The sequence below is a fragment of the Hypanus sabinus genome, chromosome 4 (genome assembly GCF_030144855.1).
Source record: "Hypanus sabinus isolate sHypSab1 chromosome 4, sHypSab1.hap1, whole genome shotgun sequence".
NCBI classification, from domain to species: Eukaryota; Metazoa; Chordata; class Chondrichthyes; order Myliobatiformes; family Dasyatidae; genus Hypanus; species Hypanus sabinus.
Window position 1 is genome coordinate 154,172,270 of NC_082709.1, and position 27,831 is coordinate 154,200,100.

The 27,831-nt window shown below is 40.0% G+C and overlaps 2 protein-coding genes across 6 annotated transcripts in view; one reads left to right on the forward strand and one right to left on the reverse strand.

Moving 5' to 3' along the window:
- Positions 1–9,747, forward strand: part of LOC132393366 (cell surface A33 antigen-like) — a 32,836-nt gene extending 23,089 nt beyond the window's left edge. Inside the window, exons 6-7 of the mRNA XM_059968485.1 lie at positions 2,411–2,540; positions 8,225–9,747. Coding sequence (XP_059824468.1) covers positions 2,411–2,540; positions 8,225–8,411 — 317 coding nt within the window. The 3' untranslated portion in view covers positions 8,412–9,747. The remainder of the gene's footprint in view (positions 1–2,410; positions 2,541–8,224) is intronic.
- Positions 1–27,831, reverse strand: part of LOC132393365 (protein maelstrom homolog) — an 89,919-nt gene that overhangs the window by 18,715 nt on the left and 43,373 nt on the right. For 4 of the 5 annotated variants that reach the window (XM_059968483.1, XM_059968480.1, XM_059968481.1 and 1 more), the window contains exons 10-11: positions 26,774–26,903; positions 19,393–19,459 (exon numbers count right to left, since the gene is read on the reverse strand). In XM_059968483.1, coding sequence (XP_059824466.1) covers positions 19,393–19,459; positions 26,774–26,903 — 197 coding nt within the window. Of the gene's footprint in view, positions 1–17,476; positions 18,746–19,392; positions 19,460–26,773; positions 26,904–27,831 lie in introns of those variants that run through there. The other variant, XM_059968482.1, reaches the window with a different exon arrangement.

A 27,831-nucleotide genomic window follows, 5' to 3' on the forward strand; every position in this document is an offset into this window, starting at 1 on the left:
AGAGGAGGAGGTGTTTGCTACCCTGAGGCAAATCAGGGTAGATAAATCCCCAGGACCTGACAAGGTGTTCCCTCAGACCCTGTGGGAAGCAAGTGCAGAAACTGCAGGGGTTCTAACAGAGATATTTAATCATCCTTAGTGAAAGGAGAGGTATTGGAGGATAGCCACCATTGTTCTGCTGTTTAAGAAAGGCTGTAAAAATAAATCAGAAAATTATAGGTTAATCAGCCTGACATCAGTAGTAGGAAAGTTATTGGAAGATATTCTAAGGGAACAGATATATGCGTATTTGGATAGACCAGAACTGATTAGAGATAGCCAGCATTGCTTTTTGCATGGTAGGTCATGTCTAACCAATCTTGTGGAGTTTCTTTGAGGAATTTACCAGGAAAATCGATGAAAGCAAGGCAGTGGATGTTGTCCACATGGATTTTAACAAGGCATTTGACAAGGTCTCACATGGGACGTTAGTCAGGAAGGTTCAGTCGCTTGGCATTCAAGATAAGGTAGTAAATTGAATTAGACATTGGTTTTGTGGGAGAACACAGGGAGTGGTAGTAGACGATTGCCTCTCTGACTAGAGGCCTGTGAATAGCAGAGTACCACAGGGATTGGTGCTGGGTCTGTTGTTTGTCATCTACATCAAGGGTCGATGATAATGTTAGCTGGATTAGCAAATTTGTGGATGACACCAAGATTGTAGGTGTAGTAGACAGCAAGGAAGACTATCAGAGGTTGCAGCAGTTTCAGGACCAGCTGGAACAATGGGCGGACAAATGGCACATGCAATTTAATGCAGACAAGTGTGAGCAGTTGCACTTCAGTAGGACCAACCAGGGTAGGTCTTGCACAGTGAGGAGTGTGGTAGAACAAAGGGATCTGGGAACACAGTCCCATGATTCACCAAAAGTGGTGTTGCAGATAGAATGGGTCATAAAGAAAGCTTCTGGCACATGGGCTTTCATAAATCAAGGTGCCAAGTACAGGAGACTTGATATTCTTTTGAAGTTGTGAAAGATATTGGTGAGGCCTCATTTGGACTGTTGTGTGCAGTTTTGGTTCCCTACTACAGGAAAAATGCAAATACGTTTGAAAAAAACTGGGAAATTTTACAGGGATATTGTCAGGATGGAGGACCTGAGTTATAAGGGAAGATTGAATATTTTAGGACGTTATTCCTTGGAACATAAAAGCCTAAAAAGAGATTTGATAGAAGTATACAAGATTATGAGGAATATAGATAGGGTTCATGCAAACAGCCTTCTTACCACTGAGGTTGGGTGAGACTACAACTAGAGGTCATGGGTTAAGGGTGAAAGGTGAAAAGTTTAAGATGAAAATGAGGGTAAACTTCTTTACTTCGAGGTTGTGAGGGTGTGGAATGAATTGCCAGTGTAAGTGGTGCATGCAAGCTCGATTTCAACGTTTAAGAGAAGTTTGGATAGATAGCTGGATGGTAGGATATGGATGGTTATTATGGTCCAGTTGCAGGTCAATGAGACTAGACAGTGTAAATGGTTCAGCACCGACTAGGTGGGACAGAAGGTCTGTTTTGGTGTGGTACTCGTCTATGACTTATTGGAGGAAAATGGGCTGCATGGGGCAGAGAGATTGGCTTAAATTAGGTTGGCCAGAGGACCTGTCTATGTGCTATCCAACTCTGTCCCTTCTCTTTTATCAACAACGCCAAATATCCTAACTGTTGCTTTAATCCCCAAAGGGATTTTTAAAATTTTTGTTTATTATTTTATTTAGAGAAACAGCATAGTAACAGGCCCTTCCAGGCCAACAATCCCATGCCACCCAATTACACCCATGTGACCATTTAACCTACTAACCTGTACGTCTTTGCAATGTGGGTGGAGCACCTGGAGGAAACTCATGTAGTCATGGGGAGAACATACAAACTCCTCACAGACAGACATGGAACGTAAACCTGGGTCACTGGTGCTGCAGTAGTGTTACGCTAGACATGCACTCCAAGATCCTCCACACATACCATCTAATGTTTATTCCTTTTTCTCTTGACCACATTACCACTTTTGGTATCACGTTCAGACTACTTGATCATGGCCTACATTTGCCTGACTTGTTTGTTTTAAACCACAAACACTAAGGAAGCTGATACTGAGCCATACTCATCGCCCTCCAATCCTCACATCAACCTTTACCTTTGCTGTGTTGACTGAACCATTTTTTTTAAAGTCCATTGCCACTTTCCTTTATCCATTGGGATTCTACATTGTTGATCTATTAATCCATGTGCACTTCATCAAGTGCAGTACTTTTACTGAGCTTCCTTGGTACAGGAGATTCAAGAGATTCAAGTTAGCCAAGCAATGTTACTTTGACAAGACTTCACTGAAGCTATAGTGTATTTAATTGATAATGTTTTACTTCTAATTTTTAGCATCAATGAAGATTGGACTTTATGGTGGAATTATTGGGGGTGCAGTTGCTGGCCTGATTATCCTTGGTATTATTGTTTATTGTTGTTGTTGCCGTAATGAAGACAAAATGCCTGAAGATTATGAAATGGAGTAAGTACGATTGAATGCTGGTTGAATATTTATTATAATATTCTTTATAATAAATGCAATGGAAATTTGAATATCTTCCTGGACAGGCAAATGTCACTGTTGTTTATATTCTTCATGCTTAGTGAGTCAGTAGCTTTAAATTCCTTGGCATGATCGTATCAGAGGATCCATCCTGGGACCAGGACATTAATGATATCACAAAGAAGGCACTAAAGCACCTCTACTTTGTTAGTGGTTTGCTTAGATTTAGCATGTCAGCAAAAACTTTTAACAACTTCTATAGATGCAGTGGAGAGTTTATTCACTGACTGCATGATGACCTGGTATGGAAACACCAATGCCCAAGAATGGAAAAAACCTACAGAATGTGGACATAGCCCAGTGTATCACAGGCAAAGCTCACCAGTGAGTACACTTACATGGAGCGCTGCTGCAGAAAAGAGAATCCATCTTCAAAGCCCTGTCATGCAGGCCATGATCTCTTCCTGCTAACATCATCTGGCAGAACGTACAGAAGACTTGGGTCCTACACTACTGGCTTCTGGAAGTTACCAGGCTCCTGGACTGCTGTGGATAAGTTCATTTATCTCTTCTCTGAACTGATCCTGCAACTTACAGACTCACCTTCAAGGGCTCTTTACAGCTTATGTTTTCAGTATCATTTCTGTATACTGTATAGTTTTTCATAAAGTTCTTTTGTATTTTTTTCTGCAAATGCTTCCAAGAAGATTCATCTCAAGGTAGTATATAGTAACATATACATACTTTGACAATAAGTTTACTTTGAAATTTTCAAACTTTATTTGAATGGCAGAACTAGGATGTAAGACTTTGTATTGCAAATTTTGCATAAATTGAATATATAATTTATTTTCCATTTGTGTAAAAAGGAAAGCATGAGCATGGCTTCTTTCAGATTGGCCAAAAGCTCCAGGTTTTGTTTTGTATTCTCCAGAAATTAATTTCAGGGTATTGCAACAAACAACTTGTACAAAAAATTCTATGGCCTGTGGAAGGCGCAGTTAGTTTCTCTGCTTTCTTTGAATGGCTTTGTTAAGACACAAGAAACAGAAGGTCAGTGTGCTAAACGTGTTTTCACCATCCCGTACCTGTGATAGTGCTTTCAATGAACTATACAACTTGCATTCTTTGGTCCTGGTTTGACTTCTGGGCGTCAAATCTGAAATTCCCTATAGCAGGATTCAGCCTATGGTGTTACAGCATTGATTTTCACTTGGATTTTTTGTCAGGCATTATCAGTTGTGTGCCAAATTGTGCATTTAACATGTTTAATGGGCAAAATATACTTCTAGAGTATCAGGATTTTCCTGCAGAAGATAGGACATACTCACACCTATAGCATACTGCTACATAAGAACCTGAGAAATAGGAGCAGAACCTGGCCATTTGACCCTTCAAACTACTCCATCCTTCATTGAGATCTTAACTGATCCAACTCAGCGTCACTGGAGATTGACAGAGATCACAACCTGAAATATATTGCTCATTGTTTTGAATGAAGGCCTCCAGAGATCTTGAGAGTAGAAAATTGCAAAAATTTACTTACAAACTATGCTCTACGTGAAGATATTTTCCTTATCTTTGTCCTAAGTAGCATACCCTTAACTCTGAAACTGTGACCCCATCCTAGACCTTCTATCAGGAAACATCTACTCTGTCCAGCCCTTAAACAAAGAAATCAAAAAGATACACAATACTCTAAGTACAGTCTCAACAAAGATCTGCACCATTTCAATATTCCCGTATTCAAATAGTCTTAAGTTGGTCTTTATTCCCTTTCAATTACTTGCTCCCTTTTCAATTACTTGCTGCATTTGTAAATTGGCAGCTTGTGTACAAATACACAAAGGTCTCTTTTATCAATATTACTCAATCTTCATCGCCATTTGACAAAAACTCCACCTTTCTGTTATTTGCACAATAACTTCCTTTGAGGTTTCTTTACAACTTCCTCCATACTCACAATTCCACCCAATTTACAATACCGTCAGCAAATTTAGAAATACTACATTTGGTCCTGTAAGCTAGTACTGAACTCCCAATCCCCATTTCACAAGCTCTAGTGCTCCAACCTGGTTAGACAAATTCCTGATGAAGGTTCTTGGCCTGAAACATCAATTATTTATTTTCCTCCATAAATGCTGCCTGACCCGAGCTCATCTAACATTTTGCATGCATTACTCCAGATTTCCAGCAGCTGCAGAATGTTTTCTCTCTCTCTAAACAACTTACTGTGTGTATCAAAGGCCTTCTAGAAATCGATATATACCATGTCAGAAACCTGGATGAACTATAAGATCTATAACCTGCTGAGGGTCAGATCAGAGGCATTTAGGTCTGGGGACCTAGGAAGTTACAAGAGATCCGGGTGTGATACCTGGAAAGCCATTTTATAAGTGAAGTGGCAGTTCCAGATAAATCAATGAAAGATGCTCGACAACGGTGGCAGGGCTTGAATACTACCACCTCTTACAAAGTGAAATCAAATGCCAGAGGTGACAACAGGGCTTCACTTCCAGATGAGCTCAATACCTTCTATGCATGCTTTGACTGTCAACACATGGAGAAACCATCAGAAACTCCCACTGCCCCCAATGATCCTATGATCTCAGTCTGAGGGTGATGTAAGAGCATCCTTCAGTAAGGTAAACCCTCAGAAAACATCCGGCCCATTTGGGGTACTTGGACAAGTTCTAAAGACCTGTGCTGATCAACTGTCTGGAGTGTTCATTGAGGTCTTTAACCTCTTGCTTTGGCAGTCTTTGGCACCCATCTGCTTCAATTATACCAGTGTGTTAAGAAGAATGGGGTAACCTCCTCAATGACTAATATCCAGTAGCACTTGCATCCACAGTGACAACATTTTGAGTGGTTGGTGATGAAACACATCAGTTCTGGCATGAGAAGCACCTTGGATCCACTCCAATATGCCTACCAGCACAACATGTCCACAGCAGATGCCATTTTACTGGCTCTTCACTCTACCCTGAAATATCTGGACAGCAAAGTTGCATACATCAGGTGGCATCATCAATTAATACCATTTCTTCAAAACTAATCAATAAGCTCCAAAACCTTGGTCTCAATACTTCCTTGTGCAATTGGATTCTGGATTTCCTAACTTGTAGACTCTTGTCAGTTCAAATTGGTAACAAGATCACCTCCACAACCTCAATCAGCACAGGTGCACCACGACTGTGCTAAGTCCCCTGCTCTATTCACATTACAGTTATGACTGTGTGACTAAGAACAGCTCCAATGCCATATTTGTTTCCTAATGACACCACTGTTGCAGGCCAAATCAGCATATAGGAGGGAGATTGAAAATCTGGATGAGTGGCAACACAACAGCCTCTTACTCAAATGTCAGCAAGACTAAACAGTTGTTCATTGACTTCAAGAGGAGGAATCCAGAAGTCCATGGCAAATCTTCATCGGGGGGAAAATCAGTGGAGGTGAGAGTCAGCAACTTTAAATCCCTCTGTGTTATCATTCGGAGGATCTGTGCTGGGACCGTCCTTGTAAGTGCAATTACAAAGAAAGAATGACAGTGCCTCTACTTTCTTAGATGTTTGCGAAGATTTAGTCAGACATTTAAAACTTTGACGAACTTCTATTGATGTTTCGTAGAGAGTATATCGATTGGTTGCATCGCAGCCTGGTATGGAAAACCCAATGCCCTCGAGCAGAAAATCCTACATAGTGGATACAGCCCATTCCATCTTAGGTAAAGCCCTCCCCTCCATTGAGCACATTTACATGGAATGCTATTGCTGGAAAGCAGCATCCATCATCAGGGACTCCCCAGCACCGATCATACTGTCTTCTCGCTGCTGCCATCAGGAAGAGGGTACAGGAACCTCAGTAACTTATTACCTCTCAAGCATCAGGCTCTTGAACCAGAGGGTATAACTTCACACGCCCCATCACTGAACTGTTCCCTCAACCTAAGACTTACTTTCAAGGGTTCTTCATCTCATGTTCTTGATACTTAATGCTTGTTTGTTTGCTTATTCTTTAATTTTTTTCTCCTTTTTGTATTTGCAGTTTGTCGTCTTTTTTACACTGATTGTCCACCCTGTCTTTCATTGATTCTATTATGGTTATTGGATTTATTGCCTGGAAGAGAATTAATCTCAGGGTTGTATATGGTGATACACAGGTATTTCGATAAAACACCTGCTTTGAATTTTGAAGACTATTGTCCCACAGACGTTGGTGAACAAAATCCTGCTCGGTCTAAATATATCACTGTGAAGCTCGGTGTTGGACTTCCTAACGAACAGACCTCATAGACAAGATGCACAACAACTCCTCCCTCCCCATCATCCTCATCACAAGTGTTGTTTCCACCCCCACCCCCTGAGATTGTGTGCTGAGCTCACACATGACTGCATGGCAAAACACCCAGCAATCACATCGCCGAGTCTGCTGATGACACAACAGTGGCTGGGCTCATCACCAACAATGAGCTGGCCTAAAGAGGTGAAAGAGCTCAAGGCCCTGTGCAAAGCAAATAACCTCTTGCTCAATGTCCAATGTCAACAAGGCTAAGGAGATGGTTGTCAACTTCAGGGGAACTTGCAATGCTCACAACCCCCCCCCCCCCCCCTTTACATTGGTGGCACAGCAGTGGAAACCATAAGCATTTTCAAACTCATGGGAGAGCACAATACATACATCTTATAGTGACAAAAGATACACCTTCAAGAAAGCTTACCAAAGCCTCTGAGAAGATTGAAGAGCGCTAAAGTTTGCACATCCATACTCAGGTCCTTCTACAGAGTGAAGGTAGTAGCAAAAAGCACTACTATCATTGGGCGGGAGGTACAGGAGCATTTAGTCCCATGCCACCAGTTTCAGTAAGTTATTACTGTACAACTATCCGGCTCCTGAGCCAGCATGGAAAACTTCACTCACCTCAACTCTGAACCAACTAATTCCACAACCTGCAGACTCAGTTTCAAGGACTCTACAACTCATGTTCTTAGTATTATTTATTTTCTTATTTGCACAATGGCTATTTGTCAATTTTTATGTAGCTTTCATAAGTTCAATTGTATTTTATTTTCATGTAAATACATGCAAGAAAATGAACCTCAAAGTAGTTTAGGGTGACATAATATGTACTTTAATAATAAATTTATTTTGACTTTGCTCTTTTATCTACATTCTTTATGCATGGATCAGTGATGTGAGTGGATTGATGGCAGCTTTTCTCATTTTACCCCATACTTTAAGAAAAATAAATCCACTTTGGTTTTGCATAGTTTCCTTCTTTTATTTTGCTGTAGCTTTCTCATCTGCACCAGTTTAGGATGAATTAGTTAATTGTTTTGCTTCTAGCAGTCAATTGGAAAGGCAAGCTTCAGAACTTCAAGTTACTGAAAGGCTTTTAATATTCTTCTGGAGCCCTTTACTGGTTCATTGGTGCAGAGGAGACCAACTGATTCAGCCTTTAAACTGACCTATGATTTACCAAGATGGGAAATGGTAGATGCATTAGCAAAAAAGGAGAACATACTTTCAATCCAAGTATCAATGTTATCACCTGAAAAAAGGACCTTTCCACTCCAGATGTGAAGTTTGCCAATATATATAACTCAGTGAACAAGCTTTCCACATTCTGCACTTTTCTTACTGTGACTTTTCTGTTTTTATAGCGATCCACAGCATGATGAGGAAGAGGAGCTATCAGAGCGAGATTCCAAAAGAAATGATTATCGAGGAGCTTACCATGATGATGACCGGAATGAACGCGAGGACAGGAGTTCTCCACATTCTTCTACAAGAGCTCCATTGGCACCTCCCAACAAACCGAAATATGTGCCAGAGAATTACGAAGTGTAGATACAGAGGCTATTCTTCAGTTATCTTTAGTTCAATGGGTGAAATTATAGGGGCTTGAAATTACAAATTGAATTATGAGATTGTATCATTTTAATAATAAGTGTATTACATTTATATAGATGAAAATATTTTTTAAAGTGCCTTTTGTACAGGATTTTCTGTCAGCTTCTAAGTATTGCTTCAGAGTATGACATGTTCTTGAACATGCTGGCTCCAAGTTCCATTTTTATTATGACGCATAGGTATTTCATTTAAAATTAAGTACTTTCCTTTTTAAGAATATACAGATGTGATCTGATGAATATTTTTACCCATGATGTAAAAGTAGCATGTAACAGGAAAAACTGTATCAAAGACATTTTGCCTTTTAAGTTTCATTGTAATAGAAATTGTTTCTCTGTATGAGTTTGTAAAGCACAGCAAGGAAATGCTTTAAAAGTAGAGCAGCAAATGGTTCAATAAATGTAGAGAACCTTAGCACATGGGTGAAAAATCTCAAGCCACAAATTCAAATTAACCAAAGAAATCAAGGCTAGCATGAAGGTAAAGGACTTTTAAGCAGACCTAGAAACAGATTCACCAATTGTGTCAAAAGAGGTCTCGATAAATACTTCAATGAAAAAGAAATGTGAAGGGAAATATGGAAGAGAATATGGCTAAAAGAATCATTCTGAAATTGATGATGAATATTCTCCCTGCAGTACTAACAAAGTAAATGTTAAGATAAAATGTGTGTTAATTTGTTTTCTTAACTAGTGGTATTATTGATTTGGATTATTCCTTCATTAAAATAATCCTTTTAATTACCAGACAAACTGTAATGGCCACATAATACTATACAGATCATTATAAATATCAATTTTGTTATAACTTAGGTAATTGTCAATTACTTTTAATAAATTTTAGCACGGTAGAGGAGAAGAGCACAAAACCTTAGAGAGTTACAAGTCTTGGAGCTGTACTGTTGAAATGGCTTGACTATGCTCAAAGTATTACATTTCATGAATGCGACTAATTTCATTGGAATGACTAGGTTAGACTTCAGTCATAAGGTTATACATGGTTATAAGGAGTGTTGTATGAAGCTGAAAAGAAAAGTTGTTATCTCAACTATGAAATAATTTAGGATTTATTTTGACTGAAGTGCTATTTCTATTAGTTTGTGCTCTGTCTACATTAGTGCCTTCTAAAAAACATAATTAGTTTGACTTACTTACCAGCACTGAAATAATAATTTGATATTCTGTAACAGTAAGCAAGAAACTTTTATATTGACAATACAATGTAATTTTTAAAATGGTTTTTCTATCATATATTAAAAAAGTTGTGGGTGAAATATCTTTGCATTGTGTGTACTGCTTTTACAAGTCAACTGTAATGTTGTGAAGTGACTGTAGTATCAGTGGCAATGTTCCAAATGCCATTTATTACTGTTGAATTTTGAACTTTTGTACATATTTTGTGTTTATGCCAAACACAAAAGATTTTAGATACAGGAAATCCTGTGCAACATACACAAAACACAGGGTGGATAAAGGGTCTGGGCCCACATCAGGTTTATTCCTGAGTTCCTCCAGCATTGTGTGTAATTGTGCTGTCCAGATGCAGCTGACTTAACATTGAGAAAACAATTAACGCAATTTGAAAGCATCTTATACAAAGCAGGGAAAGCTAAACAGGGAAAACTCAGAATTGATGTTGTATGCAGCAATATTTGGTAGTACAGTATTAAATATTCTAAATAAAAGATGTGCTTTGCAAATTATGCATTGATATTAACTGCAGGCAGATTGATGCTGTGCCACTGGGACAATTCCCCATGTCAGCTGCTGGACTTCAGTTCCACAGGCCCTGATATGACCCTGACCTTGGGTGCTGAAAGTGCAATGTTTGCATGTTCTGTCCATTCCTCTATGGGCATCGTGTAGATGCTCCAGTTTCCATCCACATCCTAAAGGTTAATTGGTCACTATAAATTACACCTTAGCGTAGGTTAATAGCAAAAATAATTAAGGGGGTGTTGATGGGCCTACGTGCAAGAGAAGTAGCAACAAGGGTGGAGAAAATTAGAAAATACAACTAAACACACGAGATTCTGCAGATGCTAGAAATCCAGAGTAACACATACAAGATGTTGGTGGAGCTCAGCGAGTCAGGTGACATTTATGGAAACTATTAAACAGTCGATATTTTGGGCCAAGACCCTTCATCCGGACTGGAAACTGGAAAGAAACTAGAAGGTGATAGGTGAAGCTAAGTGAGGGGGAAGGTAAGTGGAAGGGGGGAGGGAGAAGCTGGGATGTGATAGGCGGAAAAGGTAAAGGGCCGAAGGAGGAATCTGACAGGAGACCGGACCACAGTAGAAAGGGAAGTGGGGCACTGAGGGAGATGAAAGACAGGTGAGGAGAAGAGGTAAGAGGGAAGCTAGAGTGGCAAGTGAAAGAAGAGGGAACAGTGCGGGGGGGGGGGGGGGGGGAGAGAGGAATGATTACCTGAAGGTAGAGAAATTGATGGTCATGCCATTAGGATGGCGAGTATCCAGACAGAATATGAGGTGCTACTCCTCCAACTTGAGAGTACCCTCACAGAGGGTGGAATCGTCACAAGAAATTATTTATTTATTCGCTTATTTTTGTATGTCTAGCCCTTGTAAGCTCAGGAGGACATGTAAAGGACTAATCTTTAAAAGGTAAAATACAGCAACATATTCCATGTATGTAGCAAGGAAGAGTAAATATCATCTGCTGTAAACTAGCCACAAGACATGTAAAAACTCTAGAAAATGCAAATCCCTTTCACAAAGGAGTTCTCTGGCATTCTCTGCACCACAAGCATTCAACATAGAGAGATAAATATTTTAAAGGTTCGAGAATTGAAGACAAGGAACTGACACTATGGTGGAATTGATTCCAGCAGATATGCTGTGATCATGTTTATAGCAGCCAATTCTAACCAAATCAATTGCTGCTGTTGGTGACCCACATGGATTTGTCATTCTTGTATGACACACCCTCAACTCCAATAATGATTGTTCCAAAGTCAAATATATGCATATAATCCTTTATTAGCAAACATATGATCAAGAAGCGATGAAAGTTAAGCGTACCCAAAAGCATAATTGAGCAGTCAACAAAAGCTACAACATCCACAGCCACAAAGTGCCATGAACGAAGCACACATACACAACTTATTCCCTTCACTTTTACCATGCCCTCACACTTGACTAGTTACAATAATAAATGCATAAAACAACACAGATAGAGAACTGATGCACCGCTCCTACAATGTTGAATGCCAGGATAGGTTTGGGAGGGGCAGTGCTAGTGGCCTACTTCTACTCCTACTTAGCGTTATTATAATGTACAAGTGTTCTTATAAATATACACTCCCTATTAGGTACACTGGAGACCAAATGTCTAACGATTCCATGGCATTTTCTATCATGACTAAGATCATGGATACTGACAGTAAATTATAACTTCAGATTACTCCTCAGTTATTAATTAATGCAGTTATAATAAAAATTTATACCAAACTTTTTGAGCAAAAATGTATTAATTCCTTTATAAAAACCAACTCCACTGGCAGCTCATTCCTATGTAAAGGAGTTACCTCTCAGGTCTCCTACCCTGCATCGGTGACCTCTAGTTTAGGACTTCCAATCCTGGCGTAAGACCATGACTTTAACCATATCCCTCAAATGATATTCTAAACTTCTACAAACCCTCCTCAATCAGGCAGCATCCTTGTAAATCTCTTCTTGCCTTCCCCAGCTTGACAGTGTCTTTCCTGTAACAGGAAGACCAAAACTGTACACAGTGCTCCAACTGCAGCCTCACCGATGTCTATGTAACTGCAACATAATGTTCCTACTCATAAATTTGATGCCGAGTGAAGACGAGATTTTTCACCACTCTGTCTACATGCGCAAAGTGTGGCTCTGTTCCACAACACTCTTCTAATCACTGTACAAACCCTACACTGGTTGTTCAAATTCAAGTTTAATTGTCATTTAACCATATGTGGATACAGTGTTACTCCAGGGTCAAGGTGCAAAACACAGTACCAATAGTCAAGTAGCACAAGGTACATATAGGATAGCTAGCACATAAAAGGTACTTGTAAAATATAGTTGCAGAAAAAAATGGTCCAAGATCCGGAGCCCATGAACGTTGCAGCAGTCTGAAGTTGAACACAATACAGTTTGTCTTCTGCCAAGTGAACACTTGGAGGCAGCACCGCCTCCAGTTTGGAAGCTGCGCTACATGCCTCTGGTGGAGCATACCGACTCTGACACTCTCTCCTGGGCAGCTGAAAACAGGTGAAAATGCAGCTTGAGGCCTAGTCCTCACTCCAACCGAGGCCACATGGCTCCCTTGCCATCGCCAATAAATCAGTGAATCGGATGTAGCATTTCACATAAATAAGGTCCAACAAGGTCTTGCAATCACAAGTGACCAAGACAATCACTCATTGTCAGACTGCACACCACCTTTCTGTCGCAGGCAACATGATCTACACCAAGTCCAGCTCCTTCAGTTGATGAACAATGAGCAATTCACTGATGGGGTAGGCCTGCAGTACTTTAAATTCTTAATGCCCAGCAGGGTTTTGAGATTATAAAAAATGTTTAAAAAGAATAACATCTTTCGTTGACTTCTTAGAAGCTGTTTCAATTGAATGCTCCACCATCTTACTGGAATATTGATATCCGAAATGCAGCACCTCACACTCATCCAAATTGAAATCTATTTGCCATTCCAAAGCCCATCTCTCTAAATGATCAAAATCTTTTTGGGATTCATTGTTGTCTGCTTCATAATGAACAAGACCCAAATTTCATATCATCAGCAAAATTCGTAATCACGCCATGTATATTCACATCCAAATTATTTACATAATTAAAGAATAAGACTAGCACTCCACTAAGTCACAGACCTCTAGTCAGAAAATCAACTTTCAATTATCACTATTTCCTATTGACTCAATTCTGAAGCCCACGCAACCCAGTCATCCAAATCAGCTTCTCGTGCAGAACCTTGTTAAAAGCCCTACTCAAGCTCATATAGATAATATCCACTGCCCTATCTTCATTCAGAACAACACAAATTGCTGGGGGAACTCAGCAAGTCAGACAGCACCTATGGAAACCAGTTGACATTTCTGGCCAAGACCCTTTATCGGGACTGGAAAGGAAGGGGCAGAAGCCAGAATCCTCTTAGGCACCTCCTTTAAAAAGAAACTCATGAGAATAATCAGATATGACCTCCCACCATCAAAACCATGCTGACTATTCTTTATCAGACCATGTCTATCCAACTGATGGCAGATCTCATTGCTCAGAATCCCCTCAGTAATCTCCTTACAAGTGAAGTCAGGCTCATGGGCCTCTAGTTCCTTGGGTTTTCTTTGCTGTTCTTTTTGATCAATGGAACAGCATTAGCCACTCTCCAGTCTTTTGAACTTTAGCTGTTGCTGACGATGAATAACTATACAATGGCATCCATAATTTCCTTGAACTTCCATAAGATCTGTGGGAGTGGGAGAGGTGCACTTGGGTCTTAGAGATTTGTCCACCTCATTGCACTTCAACACTTCAAATACCTTCTTCCTTACAATATGCATAACTTCCAAGATCCTTTCACTTATCAGCCTGAATTCTTTAGCATCCATGGTATTCTCCTTGGTAAATACCAATAAGAAATAAACAGAAAAAAACCTGGCCATCTCTTGCAGCTCCACACTTAAGCAGCCCCTATGGTATTTAACACACTCAGATCCCACATAGTACTGATTCAATAATAGTTATTCAATTCTTTTTTCAATTTTTTAAAAATGACAAAATTCATTCTAAACAACACTCAAAACTTTTCAAGAGTGGCTGCCATTACAGTAAACATTTGATCAGATTTGCATAGGCTCTGAGCCACTCACATATTAGTTAATGCTCTGCCTCCCCCGTGTGCGTAAATGTCTTACCCCCTTGCCAAATTATTCCATTTTCTTCACCAATGATGTCTGGAAAACAGCCTGCAACTACCAGTGAGGGTACATTCAGGATGTCTAGGGAAAGCATTAGCATAGATGTGAAACTGCAAAGTGATACAGCGTTTGGAAGCTGGTTAGTCAGATTGATGTTGGTGCCTCTCTGAAATTGGCTACATTGACAATCATAACAATTATAAAACAAAATGCTGACAAGATGAAAGCTTCTGCAACAATGATCTCAAAGTTATCAATGAAGGTGACTCATTCAGGGAGCCATTTATTTGGGAAAAAAATGGAAAATAGACTAAATATAAAGGTGAATGACCAAACAATGAAACATGCCCCTAAGCCAACTGATAATAATGGAAAAGGCTAGAAGCATCTTCAATCATATTCAAGAACAAGAATATGTTGGTAACATACACAGCCAGCAGAGGTTAGTTTGATGGATCTAAACAGAGCAGTAACCTTCATAGCATACATATCTCTGGTGAAGCCACTAGTGCAGACAACAAGAACTTTAATAACGAGGAGCTTCGAGATTTGGCAGAGTAACACATCCTGGGTGAATCTGAGGACATGGATGGAGAAGAGGCGACACCAGCAAGAAACTTCACCACAAAATTCCTCTACACTAGCATCACCACAATTACACAACTCGTGGACCATTTTATCAATAATGACCCTGAATGGGAGTGAAGCAATAAGGCAAACAGGTGTTCTCGACATGATTTCCTGCTTTGTGAGAGGAAACTTAAGAAAAGGCAGTCAAATCTCCGCGCCTACTTGAAGAAGCTTCCAGAGTTTGAGGAGGACCCTCATCCTGGTCCCTCCTGTAAGATAACCATCACCCACTTCCCTCCGCTGCTGCTGCGATGTGTTGCTGCTCAACTGTTGTACAGGTTAGGCTTATTCATGTGTTTGTTACTCCGTGAATTACTGTGTATACATAAAATAACATGCATCTCTGGTTTGATTTTTTAAAAATCTGGCACACATGTCCATTTACGTAATGTTATAATAACCCCGCTTAACACTGATTTAAATAGCACTCCACCTCCCGAGGAACACATCCTCAGCGTTAAAGTGGGTTCTGAGTAGTCTCTCCTAGTCACTCTTTTACTGTTAACATGATTTAAGAATCTCTTGGGATTACTATTAACCCTGCCTGTCACATCCTCTTTTTGCCCACTTAAAACTTTTTAAAAAATATTCAAAGGATTCATTTGTACCCCGCTATCTAAAAGCGATATACACTTCCTTTTATTTCCTGACCAGTCTCAAAATCTTTCATCAGCCAGAGTTCAGTGAACTTAGTCCATCCACCATTCACCCTAAGAGGAACATGTGGACCCTGGATTCGTGATATGATCTTTTTAAAATCCTGCCACTTGCCAACAGTTCTTCTGTTTTTAAAGAGTCATGCAGTGAACCCTAGCTAGATCCAGCCTAATGCTCTCAAAGTTGGCCCTGCCCCAGTTCTGGACTTAATCCTGTGCACCTGTTCAATCTTTCTTGGCAACCATTTTAAAACTAAGCACCTCGAAGAGTGGAGTAAATGTTATGCAGCAGTGAGCAGAACCAGCCTGAGCTTCACCTCTGGTCCTGACATCCTGTCTTTTCAATCCATCCAGACTGCATTTAAATTGTCTAAACATTGGGTCATTCCTCACACTAGGGCCTGGACCCCGCCACCACATTCTGGCCTGTACCCGACCTTTTCATATCGGCCTGGCCCTTAAATCGTTCCAACCTCACTCTCAACTTAGGTGGATGGGCTCTGAATCTACCTTTCCTTTATTGGCTTGCTCTGACTCCATCTCAAACTTGCCTTGACCTCACTCCGACTTGTCTCCATCTCAAACATGTCTCAACCTCGCTCCGACTTTGCCTCACACCGGCACACTTCAACCCTCGACTTACCCTCATCTACCACTTCCTTGTTTGCATTGATAATTTACCAGAACTTTGCTTCAGGACTTCAGAACTAGTACCACTTACACCAGTTTCTACATTGGCTGTGCAGCAGTGGAAACTGCAAGTAGTTTCAAATTCTTGGGAGTATACATCTTGCACAACTTTTCATTGTCAAAGAACACATCCCACACAATCAGGAAAGCTTATCAATGCCTCTACCTTCAAAGAAGGCTTAAGAGAGCTGGACAATGTACATCAATACTCACATCCTTCTACAGATGCACAGTTCAGAGAATTCTCACATGCTGTATCAATGCATGATATAGAAACAGCACTGCAGCAAACAGGAAGGCTCTATAATGGGCAGTCAAAATTGCCCAATGCATCACCAACACCAGCCTACCTACCATCAAAGACATATATAAAGAAAGGTGCAGGAAAAGGGACAGTAACATCGGGAAGGATCCCACTCACCTTGTTCATGGACTCCTTGTCCTACTCCCATCATGGAGGAGGCTATGTAACATCCATGCCAGGACCACCAGACTCAAAAACTTACTTTCTCCAGGCAGTAAGGCTGATCAGAGCAGCCACCCCTCCACACCTCCTATCACTAGTACTTCATCATTTCCTGTCAGTTATGTATTGATACTCCTGAGTCTAGCATCACTTTATGAACATAGTGTATGTATGATATACATTTATGTATTGTTCTTTAGCTGTGTTTTTGTGCTGCATTAGATCAGGAATAACAATTATTTCATTCTCCTTCATAGTTGCGTATTGGAAATGATATTAAACAATCTTGAATCCTGAATACAGCTCCTTCCCGAAGTTCCTCTATAGAGTGCCAAATAATTCTCTATATATGGAGAACATAACACTTAAAAATTGAAAACTATCTTGAAAATTGAATTCCTAAAACACACAGTAAAGGTCTGTCCTTTTCAATCCCCTTCTCTCCATCACACTACAAACATCCCACACCACACACCTGGCTAGCCAGTTAAATTCAGTTCAGCTCATTTGATAAAGTGTGCAAACACAAATTTCCATCTGCCAATTGGTATAGCATCATTTAGCTATAAGGTTTTCCTTTATAAAGTAGATTCTTAAAACTTATAAGTAATTCTCTATAAATTATCACCAAAGCACACTGTTCTCAAATATTTTATTTAACAACTTTTACAGGAACAAGTTCAGGAACTTGACCAATAAAACACTGTCCAGTAAAAGAAATTATTCTACTATTAATATAATTTGCAAATCTTAATTTGAACATGCCATTTGCAGAAAAACTCTTCTATGCAGACTGGTCCATTACTAGTGTTACGTACTCGTGACGTGACAGTGGTACCCTTGTCACATGACTGGGTTTGAAGCTATACTGGACTTGAGGTAATGGTCTTGTGATGGTGGAGTGATGTCACTTTCCCGCCAGTAGAGATCATGTGACAGGTTTTTTTTTAACAGGTTATAAAAGGAAGACCCCACCCTGTGAGAAGGGGCAGCTCGTGGCTGGATTTGCCAAGTTGACTTTATGCAACTGTGTGATTTAATGTGATGACGCAGTTTAGTTGAAAGATGAAGTTTTATTTAATGCCTAAAGTTTAAAAGCTCATTGCCAGCAGGTTCTTTATAACACTGCTAGTTTGAGAATCAGTGGAGAGTGAAGATCGGAGTTCGGGAGTTAAAGATCGAGGAGGATCGATTTACGACGGTGAAACAGGTTCAACCTTATTTAATCCTTATTTGGAAAGGAATTCGTGGACTGTTCTCATGTTAATCTCTGCGGGATAGCAGAAGATTGAGGACAGTGTGAAAGGGAAGGTCAGTGCCTTTAAGCCGTTTCGTTTTCGTAAATTCTTCATGGGAAGTGTGACATCGGGGATCGAAACAAAACAACGTGGAAGAGAATTTAAATTGTCTTATAAAGTCTCTCCTTTTAAATGGACCGTGAGCATTTCGAACTTTTGGCAATACTACTTTAAAGAACTGTTTTTGCAACGTCGCTTTAAGAACTGTTTACGCTGCCGCACAGCAGCTGTTTTCCGGTTATGTTGGTGTTTGTTTACTTTTGGGGGGTTTGTTTTCAGAGTTTAATAAAAGTGTTATTTGTTATAAAATCCCTTGCCGAACTCATATATTTATTGTTGCTTGAATACGTAACACTAGGCTTTACATTCTGTTTTATACTTTTATTCTAGTATTGTGTATGTTTTTGTGCATACACACAAAGTTAGAGCTGAACACCAAATGGCTTTGTCTTTCTTTAACCGATTCGATGATAATTAAATCTATTTATTGTTGAAATCCTGATGGTGAGTGGGATGGAAAATTCAGCCGAGCTGCAAGAGCACCTCTCCCTCTCCCAAACTGAGCTGCAAAGGGGTAATCCATCAAATTGGATGCCAAAGCACTATTTTTACCTACATTGTAAAAGAAGAGAATCTTACTGAATCTTAATGCTCATAAAAACATCAGAATTACTTCCTAACAAATTATTGGAAAATACATGTTATCATTATAGAATTTAACTATTAATTTTTAGCATCATACCCTTTATTGAGCCAGGTACTAGTAGTAGTGAACAGTTGCCTGTAATTAATAAAAGAGTAAGCTCAAATCAAAATTACATGGGTTTGATGCCGAGGACTTGTTCTGCTGGCACTAGGACATGGCACACTTGTGTTACATATAGTACAATGAAGCAGTTCTACCTCCAATACATCCCTGATGTGTTGATAGGGGGTAAACACAAATACAGCCTTGCTATAGCTACCAGAATTTAAACAGGCATTGAAAAATAATTAAAGAATAGAAACATTATAATTTAGCTAAAAAGGCCAAATAAACTTAGTGTTTTAAATAAGTTGCAGATCCCACACTATTCTAGAGCTGACACTTTTCAGCGATTAATGGCCACCATATACCAAAATTTTCTTTTTCCAAAAAATGAAACAGGTAGAAGTTCAAACCAAATGGAAGTATGTATATTTTGTTGAAGTATGAAGTAGGTTTTGTAAGACAATAATACATGATAAATGAAAACATTTCAAAAAATAATTTCACTTACCACTGGAAATGCGATCAGAGGGCGAATGAAAATAATGGCTGGTCAAATTCTCTGGGACTTTTGTTTGCTTTTAACAAAAATCAGAAAGTTATTTACAACTATGACTTCTGCTTTATTAAACAAAATCAGTTAACACTTCCTTCCAGTTTGCTTATGATTTTTACCCCCTCCTAAATTATTACCTCTTCAAAAAAGAAAATCCAGTGACCATCTCATGAATGTTTGATCCTAAGATCATACAGCAGTAGAACTAGGCTATGTTACTCATTGAGTCAGCTCCACAATTCAATCAGAATTCAATATACGCAGTAACTTGGCTTCCAAAGTTGTCTATGGCAATGAACTGCCAACACTCACTACCTTCTGTCTAAAGAAATTCCTCCTCATTTCTGTTCTAAAGGGATGCTCAAGCACAAACAAAATGCTGAAGATGCTGGAGGAACTCAGCAGGCTAGGCAGCATATATGGAAAAGAATACAGTTGATGTTTTGGGCAGAGAAAAAGATTAGGAGTAGAGTTAAAACGTGGGCAGAGGAGTGGAAGAACTACAAGGTGATAGGTGAAACTGGGAAGGAGGGAGTGGTGAAGTAAAGAGCTGGGAAGTTGATTGGTGAAAAACATACAGGGCTGGTGGGTGGGGTGGAATCTGATATGAGAGGACAGAAGGACATGGAAGAAAGACAAGGGGGAGGCATCAGATGAAGGTGATGAGAGGAATAAGGAGTTCAGGTGCGAAAGAGGAATAAGGAGTTAAGGTGCGAGAGGGGAATGGGAATGGGGAATGGTGAAGGGGGCTGCAGGGGCTAGGAAATCACCGGAATTTTGAGAAATAGATATTCATGCCATCAGGTTTGGAGCTAACCAGGCAGAATATAAAGTGCTGCTCCTCAAACCCGAGTGTGGCCTCATCGTGACAGTAGGAGGTTGTGACTGGGAAGTAGAATTGAAATGGGTGGTCACTGGGAGATCCCACTTTTTCTGGCGGACAAAGCACAGGGGTTCGGTGAAGTAGTCTCCCAATATGCGTCGGAGGCTACACTGTGAGCACCGTATACAGTAAACAGAACAAAGAACATATAAATCTACAACATATTCCAGGCCCTTTGGCCTACAATGTAACCTACTCTAGAAACTGCCTAGAATTTCCTAACCACATAGCCCTCTATTTTTCTAAGCTCCACATATCTATCCAAGTCTCTTAAAAGACCCATTTGTGTCCACCTCTACAACTGTCTCTGCCAGTGCATTCTATGCACCCACTTTTGTCCATGTGAAAAACTTACCCGACATCCCCTCTGTACCTACTTCCAAGCACCTTAAAACTCTGCCCTGTCATGTTAGCCATTTCAGCCCAGGGAAAAAGCCTTTGGCTATAGACACGATTAATGCCTCTCATCATCTTATCCAGCCTCAATCAGGTCACCTCTTATCCTCCATCAGTCCAAGGAAAAAAGGCCAAGCCATTCAACCTATTTTCATAAGGCAAGCTCTTCAATCCAGGCACCATCCTTGTAAAGCTCCTTTGCATTCTCTCTACAATATCCACATCCTTCCTGTAGTAAGGTGAGCAGAACCGAACAGAGTACTCCAAGTGGGGTCTAAGTCTTAGAAAGCTGCAACATTACCTCACGGCTCTTGAACTCAATCCCACACCTTCTTAACAACACTATCAATCTGCACAGCAGCTTTGAGTGTCCTATGGACACAGACCCTGAGAACTTGCTTACATTCCACACTGCCAAGAGTCTTACCATTATTAAATTCTGTCTTCAAAGTTGACTTAAATGAAATGAACCACTTCACACTTATCTGGGTTGAATTTCACCTGCCAATTCTCAACCCAGTTCTGCATCCTGTCAATGTTCCACTGTAGCCTCTGACAACCCTCCAGACTATCTATAACACTCCCAACTTGTGTCATCAGCAAATTTACTAACCCACCCTTCTACTCCTTATCCAGATCATTTATAAAAATCACAAAGAGGAGGGGTCCTAGAACAGATCCCTGCGGAACACCACTGGTCACCGTCCTCCATGCAGAATGCGAACCATCTACAAATACCCTATGCCTTCTGTGGGCAAGCCAATTCTGGATCCACAAAGCAGAGGCAGTCTCCTTGGATCCTATGCCTCCTTACTTTCTGAATGAGCCTTGCATGGGGAACCTTATCAAATGTCTTACTGAAATCCATATACACTACATCCATTACTCTACCTTCATCAATATGTTTTATTACATCCTCAAAGAATTCAATCAGACTCATAATGCATGAGCTGCCCTTGACAAAGCCATGCTGACTATCCCTAATCAGATTATGCCTCTCCAAGTGCTCATAATTCCTGTCTCTCAGGATCTTCTCCAACAACTTGCCCAGATAAGGTATCGCCTCAGCTAGAAGGACTGATGAGGGCCCTGAATGGTAGTGAGGGAGGTGGTGTAGGGACAGGTGTAGCGCTCAATCCGCTTACAAGGCTAAGTGCCAGGAGGGAGATAAGAGAGGAGGGACAAATGGACAAGGGAGTTGCATAGGAAGTGATCCCTGCAGAAAACACGCTGGAGGAGGAGGGCAAGATGTGCTTGTTGGAGATGGCAGAAGTTACAGAGAATTATGTGTCAGACATGGAGGCTGGTGGGGTGGTAGGTGAGGACAAGAGGAACTCGATCCCTAGTGTGGCAGCAGGAGGTCTGAGTGAGGGCAGACCTGTGTGAAATGGAAGAGAAGCAGTTCAGGGCAACGTTGATGGTGGGAAGCCTTTTTCTTTGACGGAGGAGGATATCTCTTTAGTTCTGGGATGAAAAGCCTCATTCTGAGTACAGACGTGGCAGAAATGGAGGAATTGAGAACATTTTTACGAGCAACAGGGCGAGAAGAGGTATAGTTCAGGTAGCTCTGCGAGTTTGTGGGTTTATATATAAAAAAAATCAGTAGATTAGCTACCTGCCCAGAAAGATTGAGAAAGGGAGGGAGGTGTCGCAATGGACCAGGTAAAGTTGAGCACAGAGTGGAAGTTGGAGGCAAAGTTGATGAAGGTGTTGAGCTCTGCATGGGTGTAGGAAGCAGCACGAATGCAGTCATTGATGTAGCGCCCTACACCTCCTCTCTTACTACCATTCGGGACCCAAACAGTCCTTCCAGGTGAGGTGAATTCTCATATGTCAGTCCATGGCCGTATCTACTGTCGTGATGAGGCCACACTCAGGTTGGAGAAGCAACTTGTATTCCATCTGGGTAGTCTGCAACCTGATGGCATGAACATTGATTTCTCAAACTCCAGGTGATGCCCCAACCCCCTCCTTCACCATTCCCCATTCCCCTCACTCACCTTACCTCATTACCTGCCCATCACCTCCCTTTGGTGCTCCTCCCCCTTTTCTTTCTTCCATGTCCTTCTGTCTTCTCCTCTTAGATTCCTCCTTCTCCAGCCCTGTATCTCTTTCACCAATCAACCTCCCAGCTCTTTAATTCACCCCTCCTTCCCAGTTTCACCTTTCAACCTGTGTTTCTTCATTCCCTCCTCCCACTTTCTTACTCCGACTCTTTTTTTCCTCCAGTCCTGCTGAAGGGTCATGGCCCAAAATGTCAACTGTACTCTTTTCCATTGATGCTGCCTGGCCTGCAGAGTTCCTCCAGTACCTTTGTGTGTGTTGCTTGATTTCCAATATTTGCAGATTTTCTCGTTTCTAAAGGAATATTGTTTTATTCTGAGGCTGCACCTTCAGGTCCTATTCTCCCAGTACTGGAAACATCATCTCCATGTCCACTCTCTCCAGACCTTTCAATATGTGCAACACACACAAAATGCTGGAGGAACTCAGCAGGCCAGGCAATGTGTGTTCAATATTTGGTAGGTTTTAATGAGATTCTCCCTCATCCTTCTAAAATCTAGCTAGTACAAGCACAGAACCATCAAACTCTCTTCATACATCACCTAAGATCATTCTTGTGAACTTCCTTTGGAACGTCTCCAATGCTAGCACATCCTTCCTCAGACATGGGACTTTAAACAGTTCAAAATATTCCAAGCTTAGAATGACCAACGCCTTATAAAACCTCAGCATTACAGCCTTGGTTTTACATTCCAGTCTTCTCAAAATGAAAGCTATCGTTGTATTTGCCTTCCTCACTACTGAGTCAATCTGAGAGTTAATATTTAGGGATTCATGCACTAGAACTACCAAGTCCCTTTACAACTCCAATTTATGAATTTTCTGCCCATTTTGAAAATAGTCCATCTCTTTACTCTTTCTACCAAAGTGCATGACTATAAACTTCCCAAGGCTGTATTCTAACTGCCACTTCTTTGCCTATTCTCCCAACCTATTCAAGTCCTTCTGCAGAATACCTGCTCCTCCATTTATCTTTATATCAACCACACACCTAATCACAAAACCATCCAGATCACCAACATATAACACACTAAGTGGCAGACCCAACACTGCGGAACTTTACTAATCACCAGCAGCCATCCGGAAGAAATTGCCTTTATTCCCACTCTGCCTTCAGCCCGTCCATCAATCTTCTACCCTTGCTAGTACCTTTCCTCTAATACCACACGTTCCTATTTTGTTCAGCAGCATCATGTGCAGCACCTTGACAGAGGCCTTCAGAAAATCCAAGAGAATAACATCCATTGACTTGCTGTCTATCCTGCTTGTTATGTCCTCAAAGAATTCCAAGAGACTTATCAGGAAAGATTTTCCCTTGTGGAAATAATGCTGATTTTGACCTAATTTATCACGTACTTCCAAGTACCCTGATACCACATCCTTAATAATAGACTAAAATTTCTTTAAAGGTCACTACTAGTGACTCCACAATTTCTTCAGCTACCTCTTTCAGACTCTGGGGTGTAGTCCACCTACCTTCAGACCTTTCAGCTTTCCAAGCACTTTCTCCTTAGTAATAGTGGCTACACCCACTTCTGCCTACATCTCTCTCGAATTTCCAGCATGTTGCTGGTGTCTTCCATAGTGAACACTGGCATAAAGTACGTATTCAGTTCATCCGACAGTCTCCAGTGTCATTTTCCAGTGGTTTGATATCCACTCCTGCCTTTCATACTCATCTAAAGAAAATCTTTGGTATCCTCTTTTATATTATTGGCCAGCTAACTTTTTCTAGATTTTTTTTCTTCCCTTATTACTTTTTTATTGCCTGTTTTTAGTCTTTCAATTCTCAAAAATCCTGCATGTTTTTAAAAACTGTATGCTCTTTCTTTTGTTTTTATGCTGTCATTCCCTCATCAGCCATGATTGCTTCATCCTCCCTTTAGAGTGCTGCTTCTTCGTTGGGATGAAATTATCCTGTGGCTTCTTAATTACTCCCAGAAACTCCTGCTATTGCTGCTCTATTGTCATCCCTGCCATGGTATCATTCCAATCAACTCTGGTCAGCTCCTCTACAATGTCTTTTTAGTTTTCTTTAATCAACTGTAATATCCAACTTTAGCTTCTTCCGCTCAAACTGTAGGATGAATTCTATCATATTACGATCACTGTTTCCTCAGGGTTCCTTTACCTTAAGTTCCCTAATCAAATCTGGTTTATTGCAGATTTGCCTTTTCCCTCATGGACTCAACCATAAGCTGTTCTAAAAAGCCGCCTTATAGGCTCTCTACAAATTCCCTCACTTGGGATCAAGTGCAAATCTGATTTTCCCAATCTACCTGTATACTGAAATACCCTATTACTACAGTAAAATTGTCCTTCTGAAAAGTCTTTTCCATCTCCTGTTGTAATTTATACATTACATCCTGGCTAGCATTTGGAAACCTGTAAACAACTGCCATAAGGGAGGTGTTACCCTTGTAATTCATAATGATCCAATGTCTTCTGATCTTATGTCATTATTTGCTAAGGAGTTAATTTCATTTTTTTTAAACCAACAGAGCCATCCCATCCCTTCTGCCCACCTGTTTTTTCAACAGCATGTGTATCTTGGATGTTTAATTCTCAGTTATGATCTTCTTTCAATCAGTGTTAAACCTTCAATGTTGTACCTGCTAATTTCTAACTGTGTTGTAAGCCCATCTACTTTGCACTGTATGCTGTGTAACTTAAAATAACACATTTAGACCTGTATTTGCCATGACTTTTCAAATTTGTTTCTATTTTACCTGAAGTTAAACTCTTAACCTTTTTAAAAGTTTCTCTTTTTTCATTCTGGAGATTTCAATAACTTCTAAGCTCTACTTCCCTTGTACTTTAACATACTTTTCTAATCTGTTGAAACTCCCAACTTTGTTTACTGTAATAAATAAAAGATTCAAGTGCAGTGATTGGAAATCCGAAATGAAAACAGAAAATGCTAGCTAAAACTCAATCCTTGAATTATCTTAATCTGAAAAGTTAACTGCTTCTTCATCTACAGATGCTGCTTGGCCTGTATTTTACCAGCAATTTTAGTTTTCAAGTCTGTTTTCTGCCATTATAACTCTATTAGATGATTCCTGACAATCTGCTCAAGATGGATTTATAAACAACACACACAAAATGCTGGTGGAACACAGCAGGTCAGGCAGCATATATAGGGAGAAGCACTGTCAACGTTTCAGGCCAAGACCCTTCATCAGGACTTATAGAGTTTGTTTCAACTGACAACTACAGAGATATGAAATTCCACATGACTGTTCCCTCTAGCAAATAATTCTATCCAAACATATCTGCTTGCTCAACAGAGAGGACATGCTGAATTGACAGCCTTGTTGGTCAGCATTAATAGAAAGGATCTATTTTATCCAATGGGATTGGAGTAATTGTTTAATAGGATTAATGATTTTTTTTAAAAGTTTTGATTTGTAGTTCTACTAATCATCATCCAGATTGATTTCTTTTAGCTATTAATTATAGAAGGAACATTTCGATAATGTAATTATATATATTTCTTTCATCATGCAAACACAAACATAGATTTTATACTAGAAAAAAAATGCTGAATCTCAGAAGTGTGTATTCTAGAAAACAACTCAAGCAGGTTATGTAGAGACTGCAAATTAATGCCAATAACAGTGACCATTATAGGTGAAATGGTGGCAAATAATCACACACTAATTGTTCAACATATCTTTTGTTCTAAAGCACCATCTTGAAAATATGACTGTTGGTCAGGAGTTACAAATCAGCCGCATGCTAAGTAGTTATCTACCATACCAACCCCAAGTTAAGATTCCAAGTGGAATATCTAACACACAGAAGTCTTCACTAATGGAATAAATCAGAAATCTCATTTTAAAATGCAAACATTTATAATTCTCTGTAATTCAGATGCATGTGTTATCGATTTGTTGGCAAAGTCACTTAAATTTACTCTCAAAGAGGAAGAACAAATTCAGTCAAATCCTTGATCACCCAAAAAGAAAATAAAATGCCACAGTATATTACCTGGCAAGAATGGTCCAATACCAATACTTTAGGATTCAATATGGTGCCGTAGGTGAACTCTCTTTTTGGAATGTGTGCTGCTGTTATCTCAAATTTATAAATGGAAGACAATGAATCACTGATGCAGTATCTGAAAGAAACATCAAATCATTAAACTTCACATTTCTACAATTCGTGGGCACTAACTTACATTTACTGAAATAAATTATAACTGACGCTTGATTGGAAAATGACATTCCTATGCATTAATTAAAAAGGCTTCAATGCATTGTGGGCAGAGCATGAGAAATAGTTTAATATAATGACACCACAGTGCAAACAGTTCACTGAAATTGGCTATTAAAACATGTTGCTCTCACCTGCTACAATTGTCACAAGAAGGGTATATAAATGGAAAGTTTTTAGAAACAATTGGCAATTATGTAATACAGCAAAGAATGCTGAATTCCTTAAGAGGTGTAATATTTCTAGGCTTGATACTTCTGTGATTTTGTAAAACTGGACATAGAGTTACAAAGCACTACAGCACAGAAACAGGCTTTTCAGCCAACCTGGACTGTGCTGCACTATTATTCTGCCTAATATCATCAATCCGCTTTTGGATCACAGCCCTCCATACCCAACCCATTCACGTACGTACCCAAATTTCTCTTAAATACTGTATTCACCACTGCTGCTGGCAGCTCATTCCACATTCAAACCATTCTTTGAATGAAGTTCCCTCTTAAATATCTCACCTTTCACCCTTAACTTCTAGAGTCACCTAACCTCAGCAGAAAAAAAGCATATACCACTCCTAACTTTGTAATACCTTTATCAAATCACTCGAATTCTCCTATGCTCCAAGGAATAAAATCCTAACCTATTCAAACTTTCCTTGCAATTCAGGTCCTCAATTCCAGGCAACATTGTTGTACATTTTTTTATTGATATCTTTTTAGTAGGTAGGTGAACAGATCTGCACACAATACTCCAAATTTGTACTTACCAACATCTTATACAACTCCAACATAACATCCCAACTCCTGCACTCCATACTTTGATTTATGAAGGCCAAT